Source organism: Cucumis sativus, chromosome 5 (assembly GCF_000004075.3).
Source record: "Cucumis sativus cultivar 9930 chromosome 5, Cucumber_9930_V3, whole genome shotgun sequence".
NCBI lineage: Eukaryota > Viridiplantae > Streptophyta > Magnoliopsida > Cucurbitales > Cucurbitaceae > Cucumis > Cucumis sativus.
This window is the reverse complement of record NC_026659.2, coordinates 7,899,491-7,909,143: the sequence shown is the minus strand read 5'-3', so window position 1 is coordinate 7,909,143 and position 9,653 is coordinate 7,899,491. Positions and strand designations below refer to the sequence as shown.

The 9,653-nt window shown below is 30.3% G+C and overlaps 1 protein-coding gene across 1 annotated transcript; it reads left to right on the top strand.

The window, feature by feature from the left end:
• Positions 1–3,885: 3,885 nt before the first annotated feature.
• On the top strand, positions 3,886–8,656 carry LOC101211252 (transcription factor bHLH111). The gene is made up of 7 exons (XM_004140393.3): positions 3,886–4,286; positions 4,963–5,578; positions 6,138–6,266; positions 6,656–6,727; positions 6,876–6,941; positions 7,540–7,578; positions 8,263–8,656. The coding sequence occupies exons 1-7, from the start codon at positions 4,021–4,023 to the stop codon at positions 8,425–8,427; spliced, it is 1,353 nt and encodes a 450-aa protein (XP_004140441.1). The 5' UTR covers positions 3,886–4,020; the 3' UTR covers positions 8,428–8,656.
• Positions 8,657–9,653: the final 997 nt, after the last annotated feature.

Below are 9,653 nucleotides of genomic sequence, written 5' to 3'. Positions count from 1 at the left end.
TATCTAAATATGATGTGAATTTTTTCCTTTCTAATGAAAGATCAAACTTTTGAATTTATAACAAAAATGTGCTATATGAAAAGAAATACCCAAAATCAAATGCTCCTCGTAAACAATTATTGAGAAAGAAACATTATACTTAAGATTCAGATAAACAAATCCACCTATGAACACTCAAATACCATGAAATATTCTCCTAAGACTTGAGTCAAATCAGACCTCCCCTTTTGGATTTTGTCGACTTTGACAGTTTTAAAGACTTTAGTCCCTATTAAACGAACCACTCGAATGTCATGATGAAAACTAATGGAATTTGTTACATTAATTTGAAAGGTTGTCTCATTACCACTTTGGATTTGGAACGATCTTGAAGGAAACCTCTGGACTGGGTTCAACAACCCCCAATTAGCATAAAACCTTTGTTATTTCAAGTTTTACACTCAATTGAAGGACAATTTCCTTTACAGACAGAGTGCACATCATGATGAATGATGAAGGGAATTAGTTGACAATTAATTAGAACAATAGTTCGTCTTTAGTTAGTTGATTTGGGTAGGTTTGTATAAGTAGTTTAGTTTAGATTGTACAAGTAATTAGAACAATTTTAGATTGTACCACAGTACACTGCTAGAAATTAAAATTCAAGAGAAATCAACAAGTAGAAAATAGAAATTGAGCATAACTCAAACTCACAAAATAATCTCATGTAGTTGCAAGAATGAATTAAAGGCATATAACATAAATTCAACGATTAATGACTAAAATTGGGAAGAACTGAAACTCACAAAACAATCCCATGAAGACAAAGAAGAACTTTATAGAGAGAGAAAGAGAGAAGGAAGAGAAGCTTACCGGCGGAGGGGTGAGGACCGATGCCCACAATTTGAAGATTCAAGTTGATTGCGGAGGTTTGGAGAAGAAGGGGGTGGTGGCGCGGGGTGGTGGTGGCGACGAGGAGGAGGAGGTTTGGATGGATGGGCAGGAGGGGGGCAGTGGTGGCGACGGGACTTAAGATGGCCGAAATTGGGAGAAACACGGACGGGAGGAATGGGGGAAATTTAGGGGAGAATGTGCGCGGATGAGAGGAAGAAATTGGGGGAAAATTTCGGGAAAAAATTAGAAGGGGAAATTGTGTTTTTTTAAAAGTACAAATATGTAATTTTAATTTTTTAAATATAAAATAATAAATTTTTTAATTGTAACTTTCTATAACATCAAATAACTGTTGCAGAAAGTGTTTTTCGAAAAATTCCGTCTTTTCCCGCCAAAAACGCGAAATTTTCTATTTTGTAACAGTTTTTTCTTTTTCCATTCATTTTGTGAAATATATAACTGTCATAGTAGACAGATTTTCTTGTAGTGAAAGCCTAGGTTCCCTAACTAACTGGACAAACTCGCAAGGAAAAGAGGTGAAAAGAATATTGACGCGCTCGACCCGCACACCGAAGATCGAAGGAAGAGGATAAAGAAGGGCATGAGAAGAAAAGGTTGAGTTCGAGTCTCGCGGATTCTTCGTCAACAAATAATGAAAGAGAAAGCGCACACAGATAACATAGCCTCTCACAATCTTGCTAGGTTTAATTCTTCTTTTTTTTTTTTTTTTTTTCGTTTTAGAACAAAAGAAAATATGTGACCACTAAAAGTTCAACACCAAATAAGTAAAGGTAATTATCTAATCATAAAAATCACCCACAACCACCGGCGGATTTAGTATAGGCCTAGAGGGGCTCGAGCCCCCCTCAACTTTATTGTCTTTATATAATATATATAAAGAAAACCAATTAATAACTAATATTTGTAAATAGTTTAGTGGTAAGTATGCTTGTCAGCCCTTCTTCCGACAGAAGTTTAAGTCTTACTTGTCTAGTTTTTTTTTCTAAATTTTTATTTTTTCTCTAAGTTACAACTCGAACTTCTCTGTCAATAAATTTTTTGGATCCGCCACTGCCCACGACCAATGACAAAAAAAAGTAAAAAGGATAGTTTTTAAGAATACAATAAAATAAGAGTTTTTACCATCAACTAAAAACATTAACTTATACAAAATAATTATCAAATCGGATCTAAGTAATAATGAGAATTTGCCTTACATTTATTTCCCAAAGTATATAGTCAAGTCTACAAATTGAAGTGGTAAAAAGGTTACATCTATTTTTCCTTTCCACCAATAAAAAATTGGCACATAAGCAATATTTGATAAAAACTTAAATTATAATATAAATTAGAAAGAAAAAGTGTAGGTGAGATCAAAAGAATAAACTGTAAATTACTTTAGAATTAGTGAACCAAAACTACTTGTAGAATGGAATGCAAAAAATAACATAAGTTGTTGACTTATTGAATCTGTCCCTTAGTCAAAAATTTAGTATATATATATTCCCCATTCTTTCAACTTTAAAAAAAAATAAATTGACTCTTTTTATTTTAGTCCCCATCTACTCAGATACGTTTAAATATAATCTTTCTACTTTTATTCAGATGTAATTTTAAAAATATAACAAAACGCTAAAATATTTACATTATATAGAACAACTTTGAAAATGGAAAAAATTTACAGACTCACAATAAAAACTACCAAAAATACCCGTCATTAATTATCATCCATCGTGCGTAATACATTTAATAAATGATCGATTACATTTTGTTGTTCTTTCCTACTTGATCGTTTAGATTTGACTACCAAAATCTAAACGATTTTTTTTTTAAATTTTTTAATATATGATTGTTTAGATTTGACTATTTTTTTTGTAAACTATCGTTTAAATTTGGTTATCTAATATTCTAACGATTTTTTTTCAAGATCTTTTATATTTGAAACAACCAAATAACAGTTTGAAAAGAAAAATATATCTTTTATATTTGTTACACGGTGTTGAACCAAATAACAATTTAAAATAAAAAAATTACAGAAGAAAAGAAAAAAAAACGCACGAAAGAGAAAGAAAAGAAATCGGATGAAAATAAAGAACAAATCTAAAATATTTTAAAAAATGACTAGCTTCGTGAACATTTTCATTTTGTTACCCAAGACGTAAATATTTGGAAAGTTTGTTATATTTATAAAAAGTAACTTTATTTTTAGACAATTTTAAATATAACAAAATTATTTAAAATTAGTGTGAATCCATATTTATCAATTTAAAATAATTTTGTTATATTTATTAAATATTTTAAATAGTTTAAGATGCAATTGATAAGAGGAAATACAGTAAAAGGATGAAATGATGCTAAATTTGATTGGGTAAAATAATTTGAAAATGATAGAAGAAAGAGCAGTAGAAATTAATTGTATATTTAGAGAAAGATAGACGTAAAGAAGGCGAGAAGAAAAGAATTATTTTGGGTTTAGGGTTAAAAAGAAAAGAGTTTAGGGGTATTTAATTAGCTCATATAATTTACTTGGGGCGACTTTAGAATTAAGCAGTAGTGGACATTGGCAATGTCCTTATCCACACCAAAATTTGCTTTACATTCACACGCGCAACCTATAAATTAAAAGAAAAAAAAATTGGTCGAAGAAACAATAACAACTGTGGAAAGGGCAAGAGTCTCTTTTGCTGGCCCCCAGTTAGCATTAATATTTATAATATCCTCCACGAAACTTAGTGGAATAACTCAATGAGCATTTTTTATTGTCCCCTCTATAATTGATACCAAAAATACATTGTTTGTAATTCTATCTATTTTTATACCCTCCCCTCGACTTTCTCATTACACACCTTATCATCTCATCAACTCATTTTTTCACTTTAAACACATATTATTATTACCATTTAACCACGCTTCTAATTTACAAACTAGTTAAAGACTAGTTGTCCAAAAGCACGTACCACCCTTAAATATTATCAAATTGATTTATGAATACACAAACAGCCACACACATACACACTTACGTCACCACAATATACAATGTTCATAATACCAACCCCTTTCATTCTTGTTTCCTTATAATAATTCACTTTTCCATCCTCACAAACCCAACTAAATAACACAAGAAGATTTAGAAAGAAGAAGAAAGAAATGGCAGAGGAGTGCACTGAGAGCTCTGTTGCTACCTCTAATTCAACTCCATCAAACTGGTGGGATATTAATCATAATCATAATCACCATCACCATCACCATCCTTCACTTTCTTATAATTCTCATTGGCTTCTCCAAAACCCTAATTCCAATTCCTCTTGTGAAGAGGATGTTTCCATCTCTACTTCTTCTTTTACCAACGCTTCTAATCACCTTCTTCCTCACCATCCTTCTGATAATAACCACCTTTGGACTCAAGTTTTGCTGTAAGCTCTCTTTTTTTCTTTCTTTTACTTCCATATAACACCTTAAAAGTTTTACGATTTTACTCTTTTGTATGTGTGTATATATATATATATATTTGTAATCTCTTAGGTTCATATTCTATAAGTTCTTATTTCATATTTGAGAAGTTTTTTCTAAAGTTATCAAACTATTTTTCAAAAACATATTTTTGTTTCATAAGAACTAACCATTTGATTTTTAATAAATTAAACGTATTTTCTTCCAATTACTTACCCTCATTTGCATTTTTCTTCAGTAAAATATTTAAATTTTAGGTCAAATTCTAATCTCAATAACTATTTTTTTTTGGTTTATAAAAGGTAACCTAGTTTGAAAATTATTTGTAAGAATTAGATAACAAACTAAAAAGTTTAGAGGCACGTATTTTTAAAATCTTACACAAAAAAATGAAATGGTTAGAAAAATCAGAAGAAAAAACTTATGTAAACAAAAAAACAAAAACAATTTTAAAAATCCATAAACAAAATAGAGCTTAACATTATATAGAACAGACCTTAATGAAAAAGGAAATCTTTAACTTGAGCTAATTGAGTGGTCTGAGAGTCACCATGCATATACCTAGACAATCTTAATTAGAAAAAGAGTATATATATAACTTTACGAAATTCTTGTTATTAATTTTGAACCTATTTGCAGGAACATAGGAAATGATGTAGAATTAGAAAGCAACGAAGAAAACATAGAAGGGAATTTCCTGGAGACAATATCATCAAGATCAAGCATGTCCACCACCGGAATCTTCGAGTCCACCGCATGCAGCGATTACCTTAAGAAAATGGACACATCAAACAACGATAACAACAACTGGGACGACACTTTCCAAACCTTCAACACCAACAACAATAACAATAACAGACTTCTTACGTCCCACACTCACATGCTCCAAAACGAAAGGTTCTTGAAGCTTTCTAATCTCGTAAACAGGTGGTCCATTGCCCTCCCGAACCCAGACCCACATCTACGACACTTGACGATGGATGACCAACACGACCATCTCCGAGCCAGCACTATGCCAACTCATGAAATACTCGAGCCAGATGGGACCATGCCTCACCAAGGACTCGACCCATGTGACTCAAGCTTCCTTAGGAGATCCCTTCAAAATCAAAATTATGGGGATTATATTTCTTTTAATGGACGACTAGCTAAACCGGTGGTCGGCATCAATGGTTCGAGTAATAATCCTTGTTTTAAGTCGTCACTGAATTTGTCTGCTGATAGTAAGAAACAGATTCACCAAATTTGTTCGCCGGTAAGCATATTATCTCTTCTATTATAATATTAAAAGAAGATTAAATCTTATTGGAAAATTAGAAATTCAAGCAAAGTGGCTTCAGCCATCTATCTTTATTATTTAAAATTAAACTAAGCTTTCTATATATTTTTTGTTTACGGATTATCAAATGAAACCTTAGCTTCAATACATTTTTGGCTTAGTAGTGTGTTTGGCACCTAGGATTAAAAATAGTTTTTGTTCCTCGTAGTGCTTTTATTTTAAAAAATATAAAAATCAAAAGTGGGATGAAAAATTCTATATTTAGATTATTAAAATTATTAATAATTCAATATGTTTTTAGAGAAGGCATTAAACATGTTCACATAAAATAATCCCACTAAAGTATAATGGATCAAGTAAGAAGTGCATTTAGTTCTGTTCGTTTGTAATAAAACTTTTTTCATATTTACTGGTAAGAAATCATAGTGTTATAATAATATTTGACTTTTGTGAGTTGCATTAATAATGTGAATCATGAAGTAGAAGGATAAAAAGTAATGAGAATGTTTGAATTTTAATGAATGAGAAATTGCAGACAAGAATTAGTGGAAGAGGAAGTGGAGGAGTTTCGAACGAAGGGAAGAAGAAAAGATCCGAAGAATCTTCGTCTGAAACTTCAACCAAAAAGGCTAAGCAAGATAACTCAACACCTTCTTCCAATAAGGTCTATTATTTACATCTAACTTCTACTTTTATGTGTTTCATTTTCAACTAAATTTTGACTGATCATTACTAATTATTACATATAGTTTATTCATTTGTCTAATTAGTTTAAATTCCTCTAGGTTTCTGCTTAATTTTAAGCACTTATCAGATTAATATCTCACTGATGATTTGGTGGGGAGAATTGTTATATTATTTAAGTATGACAAGTTAATTATTGATCAGGGATCAAACTTCCAACAACCTCTCTTCAAAATCTCCATATATGGAGAAAAATAAGATGTCAATCAGTGTAATTTTAGTTTAAATAGTAGTGAGAAGTTGTATATTTTGAATTAGAAAAGAAAAACCATTTAGAATGCTAATATACAATATCGTTATAATTAATAGATTCAACAACCAAAGGTCAAAATTGGAGACAGGATAACGGCCCTTCAGCAAATTGTGTCGCCATTTGGAAAGGTGAATTTCTCTTTTGCTCATCCTTTCAATTTCCTCTTAATACTCAACTTTCATTTTCTTTTAATTTTTATCCTCCTTTTTAAATATAACAAAATCAAACTAAAATATTCTTAAAAATACATATAACAAAATTTTCACTTAATTTCAGACTGATACAGCGTCGGTTCTAACGGAAACCATTGGATACATAAAGTTCCTACAAGAGCAAGTCCAGGTTCAATTTGCATCTTTTATTTCTTCTATATGATAATTACGTTAATTTACATTATATTGCATTTGTCTTTTAATTAAAAAGGTAAATAAAAAGAAAGGCAATGCACTACTACTTACAAAATAAACATAAAAATAGGAGCAGCTTTTGTTTGAACTTTTTTGAAAAATATTGATTTTTCATTCTCTCCTACCTATTGTTGTTGTTAGTTGTAGCTTTAGCTTTTGTTTCAGTGCCACACTTTCCAAGTTTTCGTCTTTTCTGCTTTTATTTGTTATGTCTCAGTACTTTCGATATATAAATATAACCTTATGATATGAACTTTCTTTCTTTTTTCTTTTTTCCTTTTTATGTTAATTGAATCATATGGTATGAACTTTAATTGAATCATATGATATGAACTTTAATGATTGAAAGCTAAATGCCATGCATATAGTATATATTTGCTGGTCTTTGATGCATCCAATTCAAAATCTTACGAAAATAAATTAAACTTAGGAACGAAGAAGCATATATATTAGTAATCTGGACTTCTTTTAAAAAGAAATTATAAAGTTTGTCAATGGTTACAAATTTATTTGTTTCATCCTCCATATTTCAGCTACTGAGCAATCCTTACATGAAGACCAATTCCTATAAGGTATATTTCTTACCTTTTTTTTCTTTTCCTAATATATATTAGAACAAAACTATCAAAATACAATTTATTTTTTCTTTTCCTAATACAGAACAAAACTATCCCAATACAATTTATTTACACTTTATTTTCCTATGAAATATAAATGTTTTTTCAGATGTTCTATTTTTCACGATTTATCGATAGGTAAAATATAATCAATAAATGATGATAGACATGGATAGACTATATTATCATCTATTATATTGATGGATAGTGATATATACCGATGGATGTCTCTATTAGGGTATAACTATTTATATAACATATTGAATATAAATTTTTTATTATTTTTATAAATATTTTGAATAGTTTTGTCATAGAATAGACATATTATGCACATCGAAAATAACTCAACTATTTAAAATATTATATAGCAAATCAAATGATAGAAGATTATCTAGTGTTTATCACTAATAGACAGTAACAGTTACTATACTTCAAAATATTTTAGTTTATTTTGATATTTGAAAATAATTCATAACATTTCAATAATACTTTTCATTATATTGAATTGGGTCATTGAAAAATTTAGATTACAAGTAAAAGGAGAAAAATCATTACAAAGTAAAGTAGAGTTGAATGACTAAAATCCATGGAAGAAAATTTGGTAGTAATTAATGTTTTATGGTTGTTACGTAAATTCAGGATCCATGGCAAAGTTTGGAGAGAAAAGAAGGGAAAGGAGATGGGAAAATGGACCTAAGGAGCAGAGGTCTTTGTTTAGTTCCAATTTCATGTACTCCTCAAGTCTATAGAGAGAACACAGGATCTGACTATTGGACACCTTATAGAGGTTGTTTCTACAGATAGATATTATATTTAATTTACAATTATCAACTAATTTGATTTTCATAGGAACAAATACGTACTTATTTATACATTAAACTGAACTCTACTTGTATTTCTCTCACTTTTATTTTCTTCTGTATTTCTAAATTTCAATAAGTTGAAACCTACAACAAAGTTAAGAGCACCAAATAGTTATTCATGCAATATAATATTTTACACACTATTCATGTGTGACGCTCATCCATTTTTATATCCATATATGAATAAGCCCTGGTGGTATAATTCTATGTACTTCCATTTTTGTCCAGAATATAAAAGGTTTCGTATTATTTACGAGAATTTGACGGTGTTAGGAATTAATTTGATTTGTAACTTTTGGTTTTTATAATAAATTGTGTCCATTGAGTTCTTTGGGAGTTTTTAGAAGTTAGGAGAATTAAGTAATATTTAGGGTTTTTTAACAATTGAAATTCTATTGTTAATTACATTTTGTAAGTGTATATAAAGTCATGTTTAGTTGAATCTAAATATCACTTTCTCCACACTTGTCTAATCCCACACACCCGCTCTTCTAACCAAAGTGGAATCAAAGCGCCCCTGCGACAAATTTGAGAGAAAAAAAAGGTTAATGGTGGGATGAATTCACTTCAATTACCGATGCTTACCAAACTTAACTAGTTGGAGTATAATAGTACTATAATAGTTGGAGTATCAAAAGATCGTTACTAGGAGCACAAGATTTGTGGGAGATCGAGAAGAATGGTTTCCATGAGTTGGATGCTAGAGTCGAACAAGTGCAAAGAGATGCACTAAAAGAGACAAAAAAGAAAAGCCCTTTGTATCTTGTACCAATTAGTTGACGAAGATGCATTTCAAATCACCTATCATCCTGAGATGTCAAAGGTAGCACGGGACAAGCTCCACCCAACTCATAGTAAAGTTGATTGTGTTAAAAAAAGGTACAATTACAAATTTTACTTGGTGAGTTTGAATCATTACAAAACAAGGAGACGAAGATGATAGTAGAGTATCACACCCAAGTAATAATTCTTGTCAACCAACTAAGATGGAACAATGAAGAAATCTAGGATGTTCGTGTCATGGAAAAGATTCTATGAAGCCTAAATATCGAGTTTGAGATCATTGCTACGACAATCAAGGAGACAAAAGATCTTGAGACCATGACAATTGAACAACTTATAAGCTCATTACCAAGCCTATGAGGAGAAAAGGAAAATAAAAATGGA

Excerpts from the sequence above, each read along its gene's own strand:
- LOC101211252 (XM_004140393.3), top strand. The coding sequence starts at position 4,021 with ATGGCAGAGGAGTGCACTGAGAGCTCTGTTGCTACCTCTAATTCAACT. Across the intron at positions 6,942-7,539 it reads TCCTACAAGAGCAAGTCCAG|CTACTGAGCAATCCTTACAT; the intron begins GTTCAATTTGCA and ends TCCATATTTCAG. Across the intron at positions 7,579-8,262 it reads TGAAGACCAATTCCTATAAG|GATCCATGGCAAAGTTTGGA; the intron begins GTATATTTCTTA and ends ACGTAAATTCAG.